The sequence below is a fragment of the Syngnathus floridae genome, chromosome 1 (genome assembly GCF_059516105.1).
Source record: "Syngnathus floridae isolate MCC-2025c chromosome 1, RoL_Sflo_1.0, whole genome shotgun sequence".
Classification (NCBI taxonomy): Eukaryota; Metazoa; Chordata; class Actinopteri; order Syngnathiformes; family Syngnathidae; genus Syngnathus; species Syngnathus floridae.
The window spans coordinates 27,405,931-27,428,821 of NC_142413.1; the positions used below are offsets into that span (position 1 = coordinate 27,405,931).

At 47.4% G+C, this 22,891-nt stretch overlaps 1 protein-coding gene across 12 annotated transcripts in view; it reads right to left on the minus strand.

The window, feature by feature from the left end:
* Positions 1 to 22,891, minus strand: part of LOC148404765 (janus kinase and microtubule-interacting protein 3-like) — a 35,481-nt gene that overhangs the window by 187 nt on the left and 12,403 nt on the right. For 2 of the 12 annotated variants that reach the window (XM_088392556.1, XM_088392517.1), the window contains 18 exons: positions 22,126 to 22,155; positions 21,768 to 21,935; positions 21,579 to 21,655; positions 15,791 to 15,861; positions 15,550 to 15,654; positions 15,293 to 15,403; positions 15,095 to 15,211; positions 14,817 to 14,879; positions 14,632 to 14,730; positions 14,307 to 14,546; positions 14,127 to 14,192; positions 13,997 to 14,065; positions 13,843 to 13,920; positions 13,553 to 13,786; positions 11,261 to 11,307; positions 11,060 to 11,137; positions 5,423 to 5,511; positions 117 to 146 (listed from right to left, as the gene is read on the minus strand). In XM_088392556.1, coding sequence (XP_088248682.1) covers positions 5,466 to 5,511; positions 11,060 to 11,137; positions 11,261 to 11,307; positions 13,553 to 13,786; positions 13,843 to 13,920; positions 13,997 to 14,065; positions 14,127 to 14,192; positions 14,307 to 14,546; positions 14,632 to 14,730; positions 14,817 to 14,879; positions 15,095 to 15,211; positions 15,293 to 15,403; positions 15,550 to 15,654; positions 15,791 to 15,861; positions 21,579 to 21,655; positions 21,768 to 21,862 — 1,596 coding nt within the window. In that variant the 5' untranslated portion in view covers positions 21,863 to 21,935; positions 22,126 to 22,155 and the 3' untranslated portion in view covers positions 117 to 146; positions 5,423 to 5,465. Of the gene's footprint in view, positions 1 to 116; positions 147 to 5,422; positions 5,512 to 7,361; positions 7,440 to 9,312; positions 9,496 to 11,059; positions 11,138 to 11,260; positions 11,308 to 12,901; positions 12,984 to 13,031; positions 13,479 to 13,552; positions 13,787 to 13,842; positions 13,921 to 13,996; positions 14,066 to 14,126; positions 14,193 to 14,306; positions 14,547 to 14,631; positions 14,731 to 14,816; positions 14,880 to 15,094; positions 15,212 to 15,292; positions 15,404 to 15,549; positions 15,655 to 15,790; positions 15,862 to 21,578; positions 21,656 to 21,767; positions 22,083 to 22,125; positions 22,156 to 22,891 lie in introns of those variants that run through there. The other 10 variants (XM_088392536.1, XM_088392557.1, XM_088392571.1 and 7 more) reach the window with 10 other exon arrangements.

Genomic DNA, 22,891 nt, shown 5'->3' on the forward strand with positions numbered 1-22,891 from the left:
CGAAATAATCGTCGAAATTTGGCGTATGTGGCTGGAAGCAGACGCCGAGTTCGACATTCCTCCCAAACACCACACTCCCTCGCTTTTCAGGGCTAAAAAAAAACAGTTGTAATTACCTTGTACGCTCTAGACGGTCAAGTTGCAAGCTGAAAACAAAAATATTTGCTTAGTTAGTCATCGTGTTACTAACCGCTGTGTCTTGTTTGCCAGAATTGCCGCTTTCCTACTTCCTGTTGCAAGCCACGCCCACGGATTATAATTTTGCCGTGAGTTCCGCCTATTGACGTCATGTCCGCGTCACATGACTGCGACGTAATATTATCTAAAACTGTTTGTGCGGTATTGTGTTGTTCTGTGCGGTATTGTGTTATTCTGTGCGGCGTCGTGTTGTTCTGTGCGGCGTCGTGTTGTTCAGTGCGACGTCGTGTTGTTCAGTGCGGCATGGTGTTGTTCAGTGCGGCATGGTGTTGTTCAGTGCGGCATGGTGTTGTTCAGTGCGGCATAATGTTGTTCAGTGCGGCATAATGTTGTTCAGTGCGGCATGGTGTTGTTCAGTGCGGCATGGTGTTGTTCAGTGCGGCATGGTGTTGTTCAGTGCGGCATAATGTTGTTCAGTGCGCCATAATGTTGTTCAGTGCGGCATGGTGTTGTTCAGTGCGGGATGGTGTTGTTCAGTGCAGGATGGTGTTGTTCAGTGCGGCATGGTGTTGTTCAATGCGGCATGGTGTTGTTCAGTGCGGGATGGTGTTGTTCAGTGCGGCATGGTGTTGTTCAGTGCGGCATAATGTTGTTCAGTGCGGCATGGTGTTGTTCAGTGCGGCATGGTGTTGTTCAGTGCGGCATGGTGTTGTTCAGTGCGGCATGGTGTTGTTCAGTGCGGAATGGTGTTTTTCAGTGCGGCATGGTGTTGTTCAGTCCGGGATGGTGTTGTTCAATGCGGGATCGTGTTGTTCAGTGCGGGGTGGTGTTGTTCAGTGCGGCATGGTGTTGTTCAGTGCGGCATGGTGTTGTTCAATGCGGCATGGTGTTGTTCAGTGCGGGATGGTGTTGTTCATTGCGGCATGGCGTTGTTCAGTGCGGCATGGTGTTGTTCAGTGCGGCATGGTGTTGTTCAGTGCGGCATGGTGTTGTTCAGTGCGGCTTAATGTTGTTCAGTGCGGCATGGTGTTGTTCAGTGTGGAAAGGTGTTGTTCAGTGCAGGATGGTGTTGTTCAGTGCGGCATGGTGTTGTTCAATGCAGGATCGTGCTGTTCAGTGCAGCATAATGTTGTTCAGTGCAGCATGGTGTTGTTCAGTGCGGCATGGTGTTGTTCAATGCGGCATGGTGTTGTTCACTGCGGGATGGTGTTGTTCAATGCGGGATCGTGTTGTTCAGTGCGGCATAATGTTGTTCAGTGCAGCATGGTGTTGTTCAGTGCGGCATGGTGTTGTTCAGTGCGACATAATGTTGTTTAGTGCGGCATAATGTTGTTCAGTGCGGCATAATGTTGTTCAGTGCGGCATGGTGTTGTTCAGTGCGGCATGGTGTTGTTCAGTGCGGCATGGTGTTGTTCAGTGCAGGATGGTGTTGTTCAGTGCGGCATGGTGTTGTTCAATGCGGCATGGTGTTGTTCAGTGCGGGATGGTGTTGTTCAGTGCAGGATGGTGTTGTTCAGTGCGGAATGGTGTTGTTCAGTGCGGAATGGTGTTGTTCAGTGCGGCATGGTGTTGTTCAGTGCGGCATGGTGTTGTTCAGTGCAGGATGGTGTTGTTCAGTGCGGCATGGTGTTGTTCAGTGCGGCATGGTGTTGTTCAGTGCGGCATGGTGTTGTTCAGTGCGGCATAATGTTGTTCAGTGCGGCATGGTGTTGTTCAGTGCGGCATGGTGTTGTTCAGTGCGGCATGGTGTTGTTCAGTGCGGCATGGTGTTGTTCAGTGCGGCATGGTGTTGTTCAGTGCGGCATGGTGTTGTTCAGTGCGGAATGGTGTTGTTCAGTGCGGCATGGTGTTGTTCAATGCAGGATCGTGTTGTTCAGTGCAGCATAATGTTGTTCAGTGCAGCATGGTGTTGTTCAGTGCGGCATGGTGTTGTTCAATGCGGCATGGTGTTGTTCAGTGCGGGATGGTGTTGTTCACTGCGGCATGGTGTTTTTCAGTGCGGCATAATGTTGTTCAGTGCAGCATGGTGTTGTTCAGTGCGGCATGGTGTTGTTCAGTGCGACATAATGTTGTTCAGTGCGGCATAATGTTGTTCAGTGCGGCATGGTGTTGTTCAGTGCGGGATGGTGTTGTTCAGTGCAGGATGGTGTTGTTCAGTGCGGCATGGTGTTGTTCAGTGCGGAATGGTGTTGTTCAGTGCGGCATGGTGTTGTTCAGTGCGGCATGGTGTTGTTCAGTGCAGGATGGTGTTGTTCAATGCGGGATGGTGTTGTTCAGTGCGGGATGGTGTTGTTCAGTGCAGGATGGTGTTGTTCAGTGCGGCATGGTGTTGTTCAATGCGGCATGGTGTTGTTCAGTGCAGGATGGTGTTGTTCAGTGCGGCATGGTGTTGTTCAATGCGGCATGGTGTTGTTCAATGCGGCATGGTGTTGTTCAGTGCGGCATGGTGTTGTTCAGTGCGGCATGGTGTTGTTCAGTGCAGCGTAATGTTGTTCAGTGCGGCATGGTGTTGTTCAGTGCGGAATGGTGTTGTTCAGTGCGGCATGGTGTTGTTCTGTGCGGCGTCGTGTTGTTCAGTGCGACGTCGTGTTGTTCAGTGCGGCATGGTGTTGTTCAGTGCGGCATGGTGTTGTTCAGTGCGGCATGGTGTTGTTCAGTGCGGGATGGTGTTGTTCAGTGCAGGATGGTGTTGTTCAGTGCGGAATGGTGTTGTTCAGTGCGGAATGGTGTTGTTCAGTGCGGCATGGTGTTGTTCAGTGCGGCATGGTGTTGTTCAGTGCAGGATGGTGTTGTTCAATGCGGGATCGTGTTGTTCAGTGCGGCATGGTGTTGTTCAGTGCGGCATGGTGTTGTTCAGTGCGGCATAATGTTGTTCAGTGCGGCATGGTGTTGTTCAGTGCGGCATGGTGTTGTTCAGTGCGGCATGGTGTTGTTCAGTGCGGCATGGTGTTATTCAGTGCGGCATGGTGTTGTTCAGTGCGGCATGGTGTTGTTCAGTGCGGAATGGTGTTGTTCAGTGCGGCATGGTGTTGTTCAGTGCGGGATGGTGTTGTTCAATGCGGGATGGTGTTGTTCAGTGCGGGGTGGTGTTGTTCAGTGCAGGATGGTGTTGTTCAGTGCAGGATGGTGTTGTTCAGTGCGGCATGGTGTTGTTCAATGCAGGATCGTGTTGTTCAGTGCAGCATAATGTTGTTCAGTGCAGCATGGTGTTGTTCAGTGCGGCATGGTGTTGTTCAATGCGGCATGGTGTTGTTCAGTGCGGGATGGTGTTGTTCACTGCGGCATGGTGTTTTTCAGTGCGACATGGTGTTGTTCAGTGCGGCATGGTGTTGTTCAGTGCGGCATAATGTTGTTCAGTGCGCCATCATGTTGTTCAGTGCGGCATGGTGTTGTTCAGTGCGGGATGGTGTTGTTCAGTGCAGGATGGTGTTCAGTGCGGCATGGTGTTGTTCAATGCGGGATCGTGTTGTTCAGTGCGGCATGGTGTTGTTCAGTGCGGCATGGTGTTGTTCAGTTCGGCATGGTGTTGTTCAGTGCGGCATGGTGTTGTTCAGTGCGGCATAGTGTTGTTCAGTGCGGCATAGTGTTGTTCAGTGCGGCATAATGTTGTTCAGTGCGGCATAATGTTGTTCAGTGCGGCATAATGTTGTTCAGTGCGGCATAATGTTGTTCAGTGCGGGATGGTGTTGTTCATTGCGGCATGGTGTTGTTCAGTGCGGCATGGTGTTGTTCAGTGCGGCATGGTGTTGTTCAGTGCGGGATGGTGTTGTTCAGTGCAGGATGGTGTTGTTCAGTGCGGCATGGTGTTGTTCAATGCGGCATGGTGTTGTTCAGTTCGGGATGGTGTTGTTCAGTGCGGCATGGTGTTGTTCAGTGCGGCATAATGTTTTTCAGTGCGGCATGGTGTTGTTCAGTGCGGCATGGTGTTGTTCAGTGCAGCATAATGTTGTTCAGTGCGGCATGGTGTTGTTCAGTGCGGAATGGTGTTGTTCAGTGCGGCATGGTGTTGTTCAGTGCGGCATGGTGTTGTTCAGTGCGGCATGGTGTTGTTCAGTGCGGCATGGTGTTGTTCAGTGCGGGATGGTGTTCAATGCGGGATCGTGTTGTTCAGTGCGGCATGGTGTTGTTCAGTGCGGCATGGTGTTGTTCAGTGCGGCATGGTGTTGTTCAGTGCGGCATGGTGTTGTTCATTTCGGCATAATGTTGTTCAGTGCGGCATAATGTTGTTTATTGCGGCATGGTGTTGTTCAGTGCGGGATGGTGTTGTTCAGTGCGTTATAATGTTGTTCAGTGCGGCATGGTGTTGTTCAGTGCGGCATGGTGTTGTTCAGTGCGGCATGGTGTTGTTCAGTGCGGCATAATGTTGTTCAGTGCGGCATAATGTTGTTCAGTGCGGCATGGTGTTGTTCAGTGCGGGATGGTGTTGTTCAGTGCGGGATGGTGTTGTTCAGTGCGGCATGGTGTTCAATGCGGAATGGTGTTGTTCAGTGCAGGATGGTGTTGTTCAGTGCGGCATGGTGTTGTTCAGTGCGGCATAATGTTGTTCAGTGCGGCATGGTGTTGTTCAGTGCGGCATGGTGTTGTTCAGTGCGGCATGGTGTTGTTCAGTGCGGCATAATGTTGTTCAGTGCGGCATGGTGTTGTTCAGTGCGGCATGGTGTTGTTCAGTGCGGCATAATGTTCAGTGCGGCATAATGTTGTTCAGTGCGGCATGGTGTTGTTCAGTGCGGGATGGTGTTGTTCAGTGCAGGATGGTGTTGTTCAGTGCGGCATGGTGTTCAGTGCGGGATGGTGTCTTTCAGTGCGGCATGGTGTCGTTCAGGGCGGCATGGTGTCGTTCAGTGAGGCATGGTGTTGTTCAGTGCGGCATGGTGTTGTTTAGTGCGGCATGGTGTTGTTCAGTGCGGGATGGTGTTGTTCAGTGTGGCATGGTGTTCAGTGCGGCATGGTGTTGTTCAGTGCGGTATCGTGTTGTTCAGTGCGTAATCGTGTTTCTCAGTGCGGTATCGTGTTGTTCAGTGCAGTATCGTTGTGTTGTTCGTATTGTGTTGTGTTGTTCGTAATGTGTTGTGTTGTTCGTATTGTGTTGTGTTGTTCGTATTGTGTTGTGTTGTTCGTATTGTGTTGTGTTGTTCATATTGTGTTGTTCATATTGTGTTGAGTTGTTCGTATTGTGTTGTGTTGTTCGTATTGTGTTGCCTTTAACACTTAGCCTCTAACACTTAGCCTCTAACACTTAGCCTCTAGCATCTAGAAGGTAAATAAATAGGAAGGAAGGACTCACCGGTGACGTCTTCGCCCACGTCCAAGCGTTGTACTTTGTATTTTCATCCTTCTGACAGTGGAAAACATAGCCAACAAACACCGTGGAACCTAAACGAATGAAAGAAAACTATCATTTGGCCACAACCAACATTCACAGATACAACACAATGTGACGTGCGGGGTTGAGGTTAAAGGTTGAGTGAAGGGCCCTCGTTTTAAACTACTTTTTTGAAAAGGATTGGGAACAAGTAAGACGTATTTAATTTATTTAATGGGAAGTAGTAAGAGCTATTGAATTTAATCTATGTATTATATTCTATTGTATTGTATTCTGTTGTATTCTTTTGGATTGTATTCACACTAACCCCACTAAAACTTCAGCCCACAAAAACTCGCCTCTGGCGCCTAGCCTCTGGCACTTAGCCTCTAACACTTAGCCTTTAACACTTAGCCTTTAACACTTAGCCTTTAACACTCAGCCTTTAACACTTAGCCTAGAAGGTGAATAAATAGGGTTAAAGGTTGAGTGAAGGGACCTCGTTTTAAACTACTTTTTTGAAAAGGAGTGGGAACAAGTAAGACGTATTTAATTTATTTAATGGGAAGTAGTAAGACTTATTAAATTTATTTAATCTACTTTTCTTCCCAGGCAAAATTTGATGTGCTGCAATTCCAAATTTCCAAAGTGAATGAAGGAATGAAGTCCTTTAAATTATGATTTTGTATAAATACTAGGCATTAACACAAAATCGACGGCACAAAATGGGCAGACTTTACTTGTTTGAAAAGGACTGGTTACAAGACAGACTTTTTTAATTTATTTAATGGGAAGAAGACTTATTTAGTTTAATTGATCTATTTTTGTTCCCTGGCAAAATTCGATTTGCTGCAATTCCAAATTTCCAAAGTGAATGAAGGAAAGAAGTCGTTTAAATTATGATTTTGTTTAAATACTAGGCATAGACACAAAATCTACGGCACAAAATGGGCAGACTTTACTTGTTTGAAGAGGACTGGTTACAAGACAGACTTTTCTGATTTATTTAATGGGAAGAAGACTTATTTAGTTTATTTAATCTATTTTTGTTCCCTGGCAAAATTGGATTTGCTGAAACTGTATTTTGCCAAATCTTGCCTTGAGACCTGATAGGAAGTATTAAACGCTTAGTTAAATCAATACAAGTTGGTAATAAGAGCGAGTAATGTTGGTTGAACCGATGAATGAAGGTTGAAAGCAATTTAAATTATGACTTTGTATAAATACTAGATATTAACAGAACATCTACTGCGCAAAATGGGCAGAGTTTACTTGTTTGAGAAGGAGTGGCTTATTCAAAACTAAGATTTATGTAATCTGTTTGTTCCCAGGCAAAATTGGATGTGATGCAATTCCAAATTTCACCACATGATGGTGCCCAATTTTGACTTCATAGGACATATTAAACACTTAGCTTGTTATTATGTTCAAGGTAATCAGATTTGTTTATCATTCTAATGGCCTCTTCAAAACTATTCTGGATTACTACTTTGGATCTATTCTACATTACTTGGCAACAACATACTCTGTAACAGATTAGGCAGTATGATCACATATGTTAACTTGAGAGTGCCCACACTCAATCTACTTATCGTGATGTGTTAAATCAATTACTGTTAGACATTATTTGTCTGATAATCTACCAAATCTTTGAATTGAAGAATTTGTGATTTAATTAATAGCTTGTTCAGGGTAATCAGACTTGTATATAATTCTAATGGCCTTCTTTTGAAAACTATTCTGAATTACAACTTTGGATCTTATATTACTTTGCAACAATCTACTCGGTGACAGATTAGGCAGTATAATCACATATGTTAACTTCAGTGCCCACACTGTATTTATTTATGGTTATTTGTTAAATCAAGTACTGTTAGACATGAAATAGGAAGTGTTTAACATAAATGTTATGGCTACTCACCATTGTAGCTCGCTCCTGGTCAATGATACGAGCCTCTTCTTGCAGTGGAAAACTTGCAGCCAACAAACACCGTGGAACCTAAAGGAATGAAATTAAACATTAACATTTCGCCTCGACCAATTTTCACACGTACAACGCAACGCGGCTACACTTCTGCTATTACAAACGTAAATCTCCTTAAACACAATGAGTGTTACTTACCGTGTACGCTCTAGACCAGGCATGTCAAACTCAGTTTGGCTCTGGGGCCGGATCCAGACTACCTGTTCTCAGGCGGGCCAGATCAGTAAAATGTCAACTCCAAATATTTAGCTTTGTTTTTTCGTACTATGTTTTATTATTCAGTCTACATTTGTAGCCTACCCTACATGTTATAATCACAGATGACAAGGGATCTTTTCTAACCACAACACATTCATTCACAAACAATGGGGAAAAAATGACAATCATCATCATCATCATAATATTGGGTGACAACTCTGTTACGGCCCTGCAATGTAATGTTAAGTGCATTCAAGTGTTGTGTACTGTCAACCAAAAACGCAAAATTCTGCACCCATTTCTTGCATTTAAGTTCCTTTACTGGGCGCCCTTTCTTCTCCATGAACTGTTCAATTCCTCCTCGTAGCTCAAAGAAGCGCTTGAGTAGTGCACCTCTGCTTAACCACCGCACGTTAGTGTGGTATGGTAGACCAGCATGGATGTCATTATCACTGAGAAATGCGTCAAACTGACGGTGATTTAGAGCGCGCGCTCTGATGAAATTTACAGTTTTTACAACCACACCCATTTGCAGTGATTTGCAACGTAACGCCTCTTGATGCAAAATACAATGAAAAGCCCAAAACTCTTGTCCTCCATTTGTGGTCTGTACTTTGTCACGGAATTTTGTGAGAACGCCTGCCTTTCTCTCGACCACTGATGGGGCACCGTCGGTAGCCAGGCTCACGGCACGGGACCAGTCCGCTCCCACCTTGTCATCTGCTGTTGTGGTGTGTTTCATGGGCACCAATTCAAGCAGCTCCTCGTGATGGCCAAAATTTTATCAACACCTCTAATGAATGTGGCCAGTTGAGCAATATCTGTGGCATCGGTGCTCTTATCTATTGCAATTGAAAATGCGATAAATGACTTGATTTTCTCTTTCAGTTGGCTACTCAAGTCACTTGAGAGTTCTGTCACCCGATCTGCAACAGTGTTCCTTGTTAGACTAATATTGCAAAGGCAGGTCACTTTTCAGGGCACACGACTTCTGCAGCCTTCAGCATGCATGTTTTTACAAACTCTTCATCAGAAAATGACTTGGAGGCCTGCACTAGCTCGTTGGCAATAATGTAGCTGGCTCTTAAAGCCCCATCAGCGATATCGCGGGTGCGCGTAAAAGTGAACTGCTGTTTCTTCAGACCAGCGACCAATTTATCTCGTCTTTCCTTATTTGTCCTTTCAAGTGGTCATACTTGTCTTTATGATGAGTCTCATAGTCGCGCCGTAAATTAAACTCTTTGAACACTGCAACTTGCTGATTACATACCGAGCACACTGGTTTTGCATTTACTTCTGTAACTAAATACTTCTCAGTCCATTTTTCCTGAAAAACGTTTCTTTTTTTTTTGACAGTGCCGTTTTGGGAAGGGTGTGTTGACCGATAACTTGTTTAGTAGTGGTGAATGGTGAAGCAAGATCGCCGGTTTATTTTTACGTGGACACACCGTTGCGAAAGTTTATTTCCTGTGACTAACTCGTGTCAGTGTCGCATGCTGCACGTGAGCGCCTTTACACAATTGCTGCCCACTAGAGGCCGGAGGGAGCATTTGGTTTGTATTTATATAAAAAAAAAATCACAACTTTTGATAGAAATGAGCTAGAGACTCGCTTTTTTTTTTTTTTACATACTCAGAAATTTATGGCGGGCCGGATTGAATCATCCAACGGGCCTGATCCGGCCCGCGGGCCATATGTTTGACATGCCTGCTCTAGACGGTCCAGTTGCAAGCAGAAAATAAAGATATTTCTGTTGATAATCGTCGCTGCTCAGTGGCTCACGGCCATCGCGCCAACAGATTTGAATTTTGGCGGAGGTTCGGGCAATTACGTCATATCCGCGGCACATGACTGCGACGTAATACCCGCTTATCTGAAACGGCAGTTAAAAGTAGAGTTACATCAAGTTTTCTTGGAACCTAAACGAATGAAAGAAAACTATCATTTGGCCACAACCAACATTCACAGATACAACACAACGTGCGGGGTTGAGGTTAAAGATTGAGTGAAGGGCCCTCGTTTTAAACTACTGTTTTGAAAAGGAGTGGGAACAAGTAAGACGTATTTAATTTATTTAATGGGAAGTAGTAAGACTTATTAAATTTATTTAATCTACTTTTCTTCCCAGGCAAAATTTGATGTGCTGCAATTCCAAATTTCCAAAGTGAATGAAGGAATGAAGTCCTTTAAATTATGATTTTGTATAAATACTAGGCATTAACACAAAATCGACGGCACAAAATGGGCAGACTTTACTTGTTTGAAAAGGACTGGTTACAAGACAGACTTTTTTAATTTATTTAATGGGAAGAAGACTTATTTAGTTTAATTGATCTATTTTTGTTCCCTGGCAAAATTCGATTTGCTGCAATTCCAAATTTCCAAAGTGAATGAAGGAAAGAAGTCGTTTAAATTATGATTTTGTTTAAATACTAGGCATAGACACAAAATCTACGGCACAAAATGGGCAGACTTTACTTGTTTGAAGAGGACTGGTTACAAGACAGACTTTTCTGATTTATTTAATGGGAAGAGGACTTATTTAGTTTATTTAATCTATTTTTGTTCCCTGGCAAAATTGGATTTGCTGAAATTGTATTTTGCCAAATCTCGATTTGAGACCTGATAGGAAGTATTAAACGCTTAGTTAAATCAATACAAGTTGGTAATAAGAGCGAGTAATGTTGGTTGAACCGATGAATGAAGGTTGAAAGCAATTTAAATTATGACTTTGTATAAATACTAGATATTAACAGAACATCTACTGCGCAAAATGGGCAGAGTTTACTTGTTTGAGAAGGAGTGGCTTATTCAAAACTAAGATTTATGTAATCTGTTTGTTCCCAGGCAAAATTGGATGTGATGCAATTCCAAATTTCACCACATGATGGTGCCCAATTTTGACTTCATAGGACATATTAAACACTTAGCTTGTTATTATGTTCAAGGTAATCAGATGTGTTTATCATTCTAATGGCCTCTTCAAAACTATTCTGGATTACTACTTTGGATCTATTCTACATTACTTGGCAACAACATACTCTGTAACAGATTAGGCAGTATAATCACATATGTTAACTTGAGAGTGCCCACACTCAATCTACTTATCGTGATGTGTTAAATCAATTACTGTTAGACATTATTTGTCTGATAATCTACCAAATCTTTGAATTGAAGAATTTGTGATTTAATTAATAGCTTGTTCAGGGTAATCAGACTTGTATATAATTCTAATGGCCTTCTTTTGAAAACTATTCTGAATTACAACTTTGGATCTTATATTACTTTGCAACAATCTACTCCGTGACAGATTAGGCAGTATAATCACATATGTTAACTTCAGTGCCCACACTGTATTTATTCATGGTTATTTGTTAAATCAAGTACTGTTAGACATGAAATAGGAAGTGTTTAACATAAATGTTATGGCTACTCACCATTGTAGCTCGCTCCTGGTCAATGATATGAGCCTCTTCTTGCAGTGGAAAACTTGCAGCCAACAAACACCGTGGAACCTAAAGGAATGAAATTAAACATTAACATTTCGCCTGGACCAACATTCACACGTACAACGCAACGCGGCTACACTTCTGCTATTACAAACGTAAATCTCCTTAAACACAACGAGTGTTACTTACCGTGTACGCTCTAGGCAAAATTGGATGTGATGCAATTCCAAATCTATCTGAAACGGCAGTTAAAAGTAGAGTTACATCAAGTTTTCTTTTTTAATCAACACAATCATTTACAACCGTTGACCAGAAAGAATCGTCGAAATTCGACGTCCCCCACAAACGCCACGCTCACTCGCTTTTCAGGGCAACAAAAGTACTTCTTTTTAAAAACGATGAGTTGTACTTACCGTGTACGCTCTGGACGGTCCAGTTGCAAGCAGAAAATAAAAATATTTCTCTTGTTAGTCGTATGTTACCATCCGCTGTGTCTTTGTCAACATCGCCGCCATTTTCCTACTTCCTGCTGCGAGCCACGCCCACAGATTTAAATTTGGGCGGAAGCTCTTTCCATTGGCGTCGTTTTCGCGTATAGCAAATCCGATTGGTTGGGAAGGGGGCACGGTTATGCAGCCGAGGGGTCCTGTGATCGGTGGGATGTAAAGTAGGCGTCGACGTCACGTCCGCGTCACGTGACCACGACGTGGCAGACGTCATATAGCAACCGCTGTTTTGTTTAGTAGACTTACAGTTGTTATGCATTGACATAATGGCGCACACACCAAATAGATTTAAATAAATTAAATAATTCTTCTGCCCACTCTCTTTTAAACAAGTTAACTCTCCCCGCGGATTTGAATTCCGGCGAAAGTTACGCCCATCGACGTCACGTATGTCACGTGACCACGACGTGGCAGATGTCATATAGCAACCGCTGTTTTGTTTAGTAGATTTACAGTTGTTATGCATTGGCATAATGGTGTGCACTCAAAATAGATTTAAATAAATTAAATATTTCTTCTGCCCACTCCCTTTTAAACAAGTTAACTCTGCCCACGTCCATTGACGTCTTGTCTGCGTCACGTGACCACGACGTAGCGACGTCATATAGTAACCGCTGTTTTGATTAGTAGACTTAGTTATTATGCGTTGACATAATGGCGTACTGGTTAGCATGGCCACCTCTTAAGCATGATGTTGCGGGTTCGACGCCTGATCAATGTTAGCATGGAGTGAGCTGAAGTGCATGGCGCTGAAGATTTGAATCTTTGAAATGCGCTGAGGTCTGACATATCAGGCAGAATGGTTTGCCATCACGTTCAACAAAAAATAGAAACTTTCCCACTCTGATTAAAACGTCCTGTGTTCATCTACGTATTTTCGTTTTGCTGTGCATCTTTTCCCTGCCATTTCGAGAGCCCAATTGACACTCATAGTTTAAAGAAATGTGTTTGCCCATCCTACTTTGTGGAATTTCACCACATGCGCTTTTGACCAAAATACCAAATTGAACTCAAGTGAAGCCAACACGCACAACCCCCCCCCCCCCCCCCACACACACACACACACACAAATGTTGATATGAACATAAAAGAGCCGCATGCGGTTCGGGAGTTGCGGCTTGGCCAAACCTGTACTATACAACTTTATTTGTATAAAATTTTCACAACAGCTGTCACACAAACAAAGCGGGAAAAACCGAAGACGTGCGTGTTCCGCCCACGCTGGATTTATTTGCACCTTTGAAAAGACACCGTATTGCCGCAGATGTGGCAAAGAGTACTTTTGGGCATCTGAGACGGAAGGATGTCCAAAGCATCACGTCACCTGCTCTGGTAGGCATGGTGGTGGGACGTTGAGGTCAACCGCTTTGGGGTTGGCTGAATCTTTGATCGCAGGATGCCACACACTTGAAGACAGAAGCAGAAAAGCAGAGCTAAATGCAAAATGTACTCACCGGTGACTCCAATTTTTTTCCCCCCTGAAGAAACAGCTGGACGGGTGGCCCCGGCTGGCCAGTGGGACTCTTGTTATTCTGACCCTTTTTAGTGCGCGTTTGGGGCAACAACCGTTTTTTGTGGCGCTCTCTTCTGGTTCAAAAGTGCCCTGCATGTGAATTTGCTTTTCCTGCCTTCTGATTGGATGAGCGCCGGTGTGACGCGGTGCCTCTGTGGCCGTGGCGGGGGGTATACGTTGGCGTCGGAGCGTCTGCCAACGTCTGAGACCGGCTGGCAGTGTATCGGAGGTGTCGAGTGCGGTGCCGCTGGAGCTCACTCACCAGCTGGTGTTAGGGCCACAGAATGAAGGCCAAGGAGAAGAATAGAAAGAGAAACAGAAACTTCTCCTCCAATTGTTTGATTTGTCTCTTCTGAGCTTCGATGAATTCTTTCAGCTCTTTGTTCCTCTAGGACGGACAAATGGAAAGTGGCATTCAAAAGCCAGTAAGCGTGCAAGTAAGTGCTGGCTTTGGGCCCTTACCTGTTGCGCGCTGTGCAGCAGATCCATTCTCTCTTGGAGGATGCAAGCGTCGCGCTCCCTCAACTCGCACATCAGGGCTCGCTTCCATTGGTCCACGGCGCTCCTAAGCTCTTCTCTCTGATCCGCCGTCAGCACGTCATTCACGCCAGCGTGGCTGGCTTTTTCGCCGTCCGTGGCGGGGCAGTCCCGCTGCGGTAGCGCCTCGTACAACATGGCCTCCAGCTCCAGGATCCTCTGGGCCGCAATCCTCGTCCATCAGTGGTCCGGCGGGAGATTTGAGGGCGGCTTACCTTATGAGCCTGGTCCATGGAACACTTCCTGAAGTTCAACTCTTCATCCAGGTAGCCCTTCTGCTTGCAGAACATATCCTAGCACAGCTCAAGGTCAGAATTGTTGGGGCACATTGCCGGAGTTCCCCTTGGCTGATGTCGCGTGTCTGTCTACCTTCTCACTTTCAATGTCCAACATCTTCTGTTGAAGTGCTGACTTGGTCACTTTGATGTATTCTAACCACTGAGGAAAGGCTGCTGTCACATAAGCAGAATGCGAGAGCGTGCGTGGACGTGCGCGTTACCTTCTCGGCTAGGGTGAGAAGGGTCCTGGCGTGAATCACGACCACCTGCTCCTCGTTGGTGAGATTCTGCAAGAGCCCAAAGGCACAGCGTCAACAAGCTTCTTTCAGCGCAAAGCCTTCCAAAAGTCACATTTGAGCCGCCGAGTCTCGTGGAGTGCGAACATAAGGAGTTCGACATACACTTACGGCGTTATAGCCCAGGATGTCCAGCTTCTTCATCAGATCACTGATGACGATGTCCGGGGGAAAGGCGCAAGGAGCAATGTAAGGTGTTCTGGGACCTCGGGTTAAGGTTAGGGTTGCGAGGGACGCCTTACGTACGCTCACGCCCTCGGCCTCGCAGTAGATCTGCAAAGGGCTGAGGCCGTCTGGGAAACGGACTTGCAGAAACTTCAAGACGGGGGAGCGCCACTCCCTCTCCTGAAAGGCAGAGGCATGCATCCGTCCGTCCGTCCGTCCGTCCGTCACATCTCTGGCCTCAACACGCTTGTGCGAGTCTTCCCACCTCCAGCTCCAGGATGCGGAACTCAAGCAGTTCGTTTTGGTCTCGGATATCCTGGATGTGCTCTTTCAGACGCGCTTCTTCCGCCTCCATCCGCCTGACCTGAAAAGACAGTCAGACCTCATCTGCGGGGCTTCCCGACAGGTGTGACGCCAAGCGACTCCGCCCAGCGCCTTTCTTTCCGTCACCTTTTCGGCCAACTGCTGATTGCTCTGACGCAGCAGCTGCTTCTCCTCCACCCACTTGACATTCTAGAAGAGACAAACGCGTGGACAGCTTTGGAATGTTGTGTCATTTTCATCCACAAATTCTTTGGTTGACTGGAAAATGACATTTGCTTTTCTCCGCATTTTCCCAGCCACGTTCGGGGGGGGGGGGGGGTTGGTCCAGTAATGCCAGACGGATGAGTGACTGAAGAATGTAGCTATTTTGTCTGAGAAAAAGGTGTGCTCATTGATGAGCTTACCTGTCCTTGTTGCTTCAGCGCTGACTCCAGATCTGCTACTCTGCTTTGATAGTGACCCATTTCTACCATCAGCTTTTCTCTGGTCTGAAAGGAGGAGGAGGGAGGCTCCTCCTCCTCCTTTCAGACCAGAGAACACCCGAGGCTGGGTGAGAACGGGGAGGCTGCGACCCGGCCGGGGGTTGCGGGAAGGGGCGCCACCTTGATCTCCTTCTCGGCGTCGTAGTCCCCTTCGCTGGTCTGGGCTAGCAGAGCGTAGGCTCGTTGCAGCGCTTGATATTCTTGCGTCAGCTGGCGGTAGCGAAGCTCCGCCTCTTCATGCACACACCAATGCAACACAGCACTAGTACCAGAATCAGTCAGACCGGCGACAAAGCACCCGCGACGCAAAGACGAGTCCGATTCCAGGCTGAAGAGGAATGTTTGGTGCCAATACGCTGGCAGAAATGGCGGGCTACCTCTTCGGGTTCCGTGTCGGGGGTTCTGTCGGTGTGAAAAGACAAGGACGATCCGTCCGAGTCCACCAACACGTCTTCGTCGTAGCCGTAAAATGTTTCGATGACCTGCGGGCGCGGAAGCAAACATCTCTCTGAACAAACTGAAGCGACACCTCACGATGAATCGACGAGAGGAACGATAGCGAGAAAAAGGCCATTTCATCTTGCGCAAAACCAAGCAGCCGCAAACAAACAGACTCACCTTGCAGGACCTCACGCTTTGTTCCTCCTCAGAGATTCTCGACGTCGGTATCGTAGCAGCAAATCTCTCTCCTGTGGACACAAATAATCCGCCTTTGAGATTCTTTGGATGCAAAGGGAACGAACGGCTCCGGCGCAGAAACAAACGCGACTCACAATGACATTTCTGACATGAGCTCCTGTCTCCAGAGCCTGAAAAACACGTCACCGGCGATGATTGGAGGGACGCTCGTCTTTTCCAAAAGTGACAACTACAGGGTGTGTCAGGGTTTTCCAGATTATCTTTATCGTATCATTGTGTTGCTTTGACTTTGACTGCGACCTGTAATAAATAATATTATTTATCCTTTATTTATCCCTATCGCTTATCCCTTCCTACACAAAGTCGTAAAACACCCCTTGCTATGTTTTGACTAGAGGTCAAGGGCTTCCTCTATTCAATCCACTCTTACACCCACCCTGTTTCTCTTAATTAAAATGCTCGTGCAGGAGCCGAGAGTCAGACTTCATTCGTACAACGGATGGACTCTCCACCTGCAGGTGTCCAAAAGAACTTACTTGTCTCCCGTGTGGTTCTTGCAAAATAAGTTGGAGCGAGCGCAACTCTAACAGGGTGCATTTTGCCACTAGCTGCCTACGGACAATGACGTCGCGCTCGCGGCTCATGGTTGACGGGCTGAGCAGCCGGGCAAGTCCGTCGTTTTCAGCGCACAGCGAGTGGCAAAGGCGCTGACAAAACGGGAGCTTTGAGCTGCTGAAAACGGCAAAACAAGTCTAAAGCGTGTTCAAACGCGTGCGCACAATGCTCCTGCTTGAAAGGTCGGAATTTAAGGGGCCAATTTTTTGGATGGCGGCCGCCGGCCAAGCTTTGGACGGAAAAGGTTTCCTGGCGACAGCGAGCGAGCGCGGCGCTGCCGTACGTGCACCGAGTCGCCTGCCTGAAGACCTTGGACAAGTCGTCGATGATGTGCCGCTGCTCCACAACTTGAAGGAACTCCATTTCACCGTCCTGCTGGCCGCAACCGCGGTCCAGGTCATTGAGCGAACTAGGCCTTCTCTGTGGAACACAAATGCAGTGGACTCTGTTGGCACGCCGCCGTTGTCCGCGTCGACTTACCAAGCTTGCCATCTCCTCGTTCTCCTGGGTGACAAAGCGCACTTTGTTTTCAAGGCGACACAGCACCAGCGAGAGTTCTTCATTCTTCCTGCTCAGGCGTTTGTTTTTGTACAGGAGTGGCAGAAACTGGCTTTCTGTTTCTCTCAGTCGCTTTAGCTGCAAGCATGAAGTGCGGGATGTGAAAGACGCACAACACGCGGGCCAGAACGTATCCATTCCTTTTGCATCGGTTTGAACGGAATCGTGGCTTTGGCTCCCAATAAAAGACATCTACCAGGCAACCGACTCGCCGCGCCGCTCAACTAATAAGCAAGCGCAATGGGTGCCTCGCTGGATGGCGCGCATCAAACGTAGCGCAAACCTTCAAGCGTGCCGTCAATAAATTACCAGTTCATTGCGCTCTTCAGAAAGCAGGGCGTTTCGATCCTCCGGTTTCCTGATGACTGCGCTGAGCTCAGCGATTTTCAGATGAAACCGTCGCGTGTCCCGATCCTCCTGAGACTGAAAACGCCCCGCAACACACACACACAAGCACTCGTTCAAAGTTCAAAACTGTTTTTGTGCTACCTTCCTCCAGCAACGAACTAAGTCATGCGTACTGCAAGTGTGTGATGAGGTGGCTTACGCAATGAAGAGGATTGCTAGTAGCGGCGTTGACCCCACTTCCAGGGTAGTTTAGGCCCGCCCTTTGGGAATCCCTCAGGGCAGCGATCTGCTGCTCGGCAGCCTGAGTCTGCAGCTGAAGGCGGTGGACGTGGCCGGCCCCAGGGCTTCATCCAAAACACTAACCGCTCTGTCTTTCAGCTTGATCTCATCCGTCTGGATGTACAAACGGGGAGCGCTCAGGCAGGCGGGCAAACTCATTTGCCAGAATTGTGACAAAAACAAAGAGAGCAACCGGCCAATTTTTTTCTTGAATCGACTAGAACACCTTTGCTGTGACAAAAGCGAAGCGAGCAACCGGACATTTTCTTCTTGTGAAATAGAATAGAATAGAATGCCTTAGGTGTCATTGCACTGCAGGTATACAACGAAATTGGGAACATAGCCACGCACCGCGCATCTGATCAGTCCTACCAGTCGGCGGATCTCCCTCTCGCAGTCTCTCTTGGTTCGGCTCAGCTCCTCCCGATGCTGGTGATGAGCCGATCGGAGCTCGGCCGCTCGGGACTGCCAGGCCTGCTGGGCCGCTGCCAGGGCTTCTTCCGCGCTCCTGGTGGAGGCGACACCGCTCGGTCTCCCGACACCGCCGCGTCTCCTCCACCTCCGCCAGCAAAGCGCCCCCCCTCCTCACCTGAGCAGACATTGCGCCACACCGGGCCGTTGAGACCGCAACGGAGCGCCGCGACGCTTACTGAGGACAAGCTACACAATACGGTAGCGGCCGCATCGAAGCCCGACGTGGCGTGCGGATAGTCAGACACGGATAGAGCGGATCACCTTGTCCATGGAGCCGTCCCTCAGGCTGAGGACCAAGGCATTCAGTCGCTGGATCTCTCCATCTTTGATTTTGATCACTCTCATCAGCTCCATTTCATGCTGCCGCAGTAATGTCTCCCTGGTAATGGCTAACTCTTTCTGCTTCTCCTCATGGAGTTTGCTTTTGAGTTCCGTCATGGTGGCGGTGGCACGGTGGTGCTCCGCCCGCAGGTCCTGACTTCTCTCTCTCTCCAGACAGCTGACCTGACATGACTTAGACTTAGACTTAGACAAACTTTATTGTCATCTTGTCTGCACATGGTGCATACAAAACGAAATTCCGTTGCATACGTCTTACACCAAAGTAGTGATATTGCAGTTGAATAGAAGTAACATATCCTATGACAATATATATATATACATATACTATATATATATATATATATATTAAAAATAAGTATAAAGGTCAGCAGTGATAATTATGCAATAGTGCAAGTAGGCAAAACAGTATTCAAGAGTGTGCAGAGGAATGCTAAACCATGTATTAAACTTCTATTTAAAGGGTTTATACAAGTTCAGTAAAGTTGGTAGTGCGAGATAGTGCAAGATAGAGGTCCGTAGTGTCATAAAGTACAGTTCTGTGAATGTGTGATGCAGAGTTCAGTTTAGAGCTCAACAGTTCTAGTGTTCAACAGTCTGATGACAGCAGGGAAAAAGCTGTTGCAGAACCTGGTGGACCTGCAGCGGATGCTGCAAACCTCTTCCCAGAGGGCAGCAGGGAGAACAGTCCATGGTGGGGGTGTGATGGGTCATTGATGATGTTACGGGGACGGGACATGCAGCGCTGAGATGAAATGTCCTGAATGGAGGGAAGAGGAGCCCCTATGATCCTCTCTGCTGTCCTCACCACTCTCCTCACGTTCTTCCAATCGGAGGCGGTGCAGCCTCCACACCACACAGAGAGACAGCTTGTCAGAATGCTCTCTATGGTGCTCCTGTAGAACGTCCTCATGATGGGTGGGGGCAGGTGGGCTCTCCTCATCCTCCGCAGGAAGTACAAGCGCTTCTGTGCCCTCTTGACCAGTGCCGTAGTGTTCATAGTCCAGGTGAGGTCTTCTGTGATGTGGACCCCCAGGAATTTGGTGGTGCTGACCACCTCCACAGCTGAGCTGTTGATGATCAGTGGAGCGTGGTGAGGCTGTTTTTTCCTGAAGTCGACGATGATCTACTTCATCTTCTCCTCATTCAGGATCAGGCTGTTTTCTCTGCACCAGCCCACCAGCTGCTCCACCTCCTCTCTGTAGTCCAGGTCGTTGTTGTCTCTGATGAGCCCCACCACCGTTGTGTCGTCTGCTGACTTCACGATGTGATTGGTGGTGAACCTGAGGACGCAGTCGTGTGTCATCAGGGTGCACAGCAGGGGGCTCAGGACGCAGCCCTGAAGGGAGCCTGTGCTGAGGGTGATGACATCAGAGGTGTTCTGTCCGACCCGGACTGACTGAGGTCTGTTGGTGAGGAAGTCTAGCAGCCAGTTGCGAAGGGGGGTGTTGAAGCCCAGGTGTTCCAATTTTCCTACCAGATGCTGTGGGATGATGGTGTTAAACGCTGAGCTGAAGTCCAGGAACAGCCTCCGCACATGGGTGTTCTTCTCCTCCAGGTGAGCCAGGCTCAGGTGAAGAACGGAGGAGATGGCGTCCTGAGTGGAGCGGTTTTGCCGGTCGGCAAACTGGAACGGGTCAAATAATAGGGGGAGTCTGGAAACGATGTGACCTTTAAGCAGCCTTTCGAAGCACTTCATCATAACCGGAGTCAGTGCAACAGGCCGGTAATCATTAAATGAGGTGATTTGAGGTTTCTTCGGCACCGGAATGATGGAGGCAGTCTTAAAGCACGCCGGCACTGTGGCTTGGCCCAGCGAGGTGTTAAAAATGTCTGTGATGACCCCAGCCAGATGACTTGCACATTCCCTGAACACACGCCCAGGAATGTTGTCGGGGCCAGGGGCCTTACAGGGGTTGACTCTCCTCAGGGTCTTCAACACATCGGCGGAGTCAAGGCAGAGTACCTCCTCTTCCTGATGGGGGACAGTTTTAACTGCTGGAGTGCCGTTTAGTGCCTCGAACCTCCCAAAGAAGTTATTTAGACCATTTAGAAAGTCAGCATCAACTACACCCACCGGGGGGGGGGGGGGAGGGTGAGTTGTAGTCTGTAATCGCCCGTATGCCTTGCCACATACTCCTGATGTTTTTGACGTCGTGGAAACGATCCTGAAATTTTCGACTGCGGTCTCGCTTCGCTATCCTGATGGCACGGTTCAAGTTGGCTCTCGCTGTCCTCAGTGTCTCCTTGTCGCCAGACTTGAAGGCAGAGTTCCGCGCTCGTAGCGTTTGACGTACCTCCTCAGTCATCCAGGGTCGTTGGTTGCCCCGGGTGATGATATTCTTAGTGGTGCTGACGTCCTCGGTGCATTTGTTGATGTAGGCTGACACAGTCATGGCACACGCATGTCTAATCTACATCGGGAAAACTGGGAGGGAGGGAGGCAGGCAGGGAGGCAGGCAGGGAGGCAGGCAGGGAGGCAGGCAGTGTCTGTCTGTTGAGGTTTTCACCTTGTTCTTCTCCTGCTGAAGTTCTAACTGGACGTCCATCAGTTTGGTTCTCAGCTCGTCATTGGCGGCCTGAAGGGCGTCCGTTCGCTCCGCCTTGGCCCGCCCTGCCGGAGCTCGTTTGGACATCTCTTACTCGAGTCTCGCCCGGTCGTCAGTCAGAGATCACAACATTTGTACCTGGAGAGCACAAACGCAGCGCTGTTTTCCACTGGCTTCGAACTCAACTTCAATCGGTACCGTAACTTACAACATCATAAACATAGAACTAGCTTGACTTATTCATTGAATAAATGCATTTGGTTCTTCAAAACTGCATCACGCAACATAGCGTGACCGAGACGGCCGTTATCCACCTGCGTGAAGTTATTTGGTGAAATGAATGAGATGTTTAAGACACCATCGTTCTGTCTCTATGTAGATGAAGAGAAATAATCGATTGCTGAAGGTCCAAAGGTGTTGTGATAAACAAATAAACATATTAGTGATTAGTGACATATTTGTGATAAACATATTAGGCAGGATAATCACATATGTTAACGTGACTGCCCACACTGTATTTATTTATGGTTATTTGTTAAATCGAGTACTGTTAGACATGAAATAGGAAGTGTTTAACATAAATGGAAGACGAAAGGAGTACTCACCATTGTAGCTCCTGCTGGTCAATGATACGAGCCTCTTCTTGCAGTGGAAAACATACAGCCAACAAACACCGTGGAACCTAAAGGAATGAAATTAAACATTAACATTTAGCCTCAACCAACATTCACAGATACAACGCAACGCAAACTACACAAACGTAAATCTTTTTAAACACAATGAGTTGTACTTACCGTGTACGCTCTAGACGGTCCACTTGCAAGCAGAAAATAAAGATATTTCTGTTGATAATCGTCGTGTTTGTATCCGGTGTCTCGCTCAAGGCCATTGCGCCCACAGATTTGAATTTTGGCGAGAGTTCAGCCTATTGACGTCATTTCCGCGGTGTAATACCCGCATATCTGAAACGGCAAAGTTAAGAGTAGAGTTAAATAAAGTTTTTAGTCAACGCAATAATTTACAACCGTTGACCAGTCGAAATAATCGTCGAAATTTGGCGTCTGTGGCTGGAAGCAGACGCCGAGTTCGACATTCCTCCCAAATGCCACACTCCCTCGCTTTTCAGGGCTAAAAAAAAACAGTTGTAATTACCTTGTACGCTCTAGACGGTCAAGTTGCAAGCTGAAAACAAAAATATTTGCCTTGTTAGTCATCGTGTTACTAACCGCTGTTTCTTGTTTGCCAGAATTGCCGCTTTCCTACTTCCTGTTGCAAGCCACGCCCACGGATTATAATTTTGCCGTGAGTTCCGCCTATTGACGTCATGTCCGCGTCACATGACTGCGACGTAATATTATCTAAAACTGTTTGTGCGGTATTGTGTTGTTCTGTGCGGTATTGTGTTATTCTGTGCGGCGTCGTGTTGTTCTGTGCGGCGTCGTGTTGTTCAGTGCGACGTCGTGTTGTTCAGTGCGGCATGGTGTTGTTCAGTGCGGCATGGTGTTGTTCAGTGCGGCATGGTGTTGTTCAGTGCGGCATAATGTTGTTCAGTGCGGCATAATGTTGTTCAGTGCGGCATGGTGTTGTTCAGTGCGGCATGGTGTTGTTCAGTGCGGCATGGTGTTGTTCAGTGCGGCATAATGTTGTTCAGTGCGCCATAATGTTGTTCAGTGCGGCATGGTGTTGTTCAGTGCGGGATGGTGTTGTTCAGTGCAGGATGGTGTTGTTCAGTGCGGCATGGTGTTGTTCAATGCGGCATGGTGTTGTTCAGTGCGGGATGGTGTTGTTCAGTGCAGCATGGTGTTGTTCAGTGCGGCATAATGTTGTTCAGTGCGGCATGGTGTTGTTCAGTGCGGCATGGTGTTGTTCAGTGCGGCATGGTGTTGTTCAGTGCGGCATGGTGTTGTTCAGTGCGGAA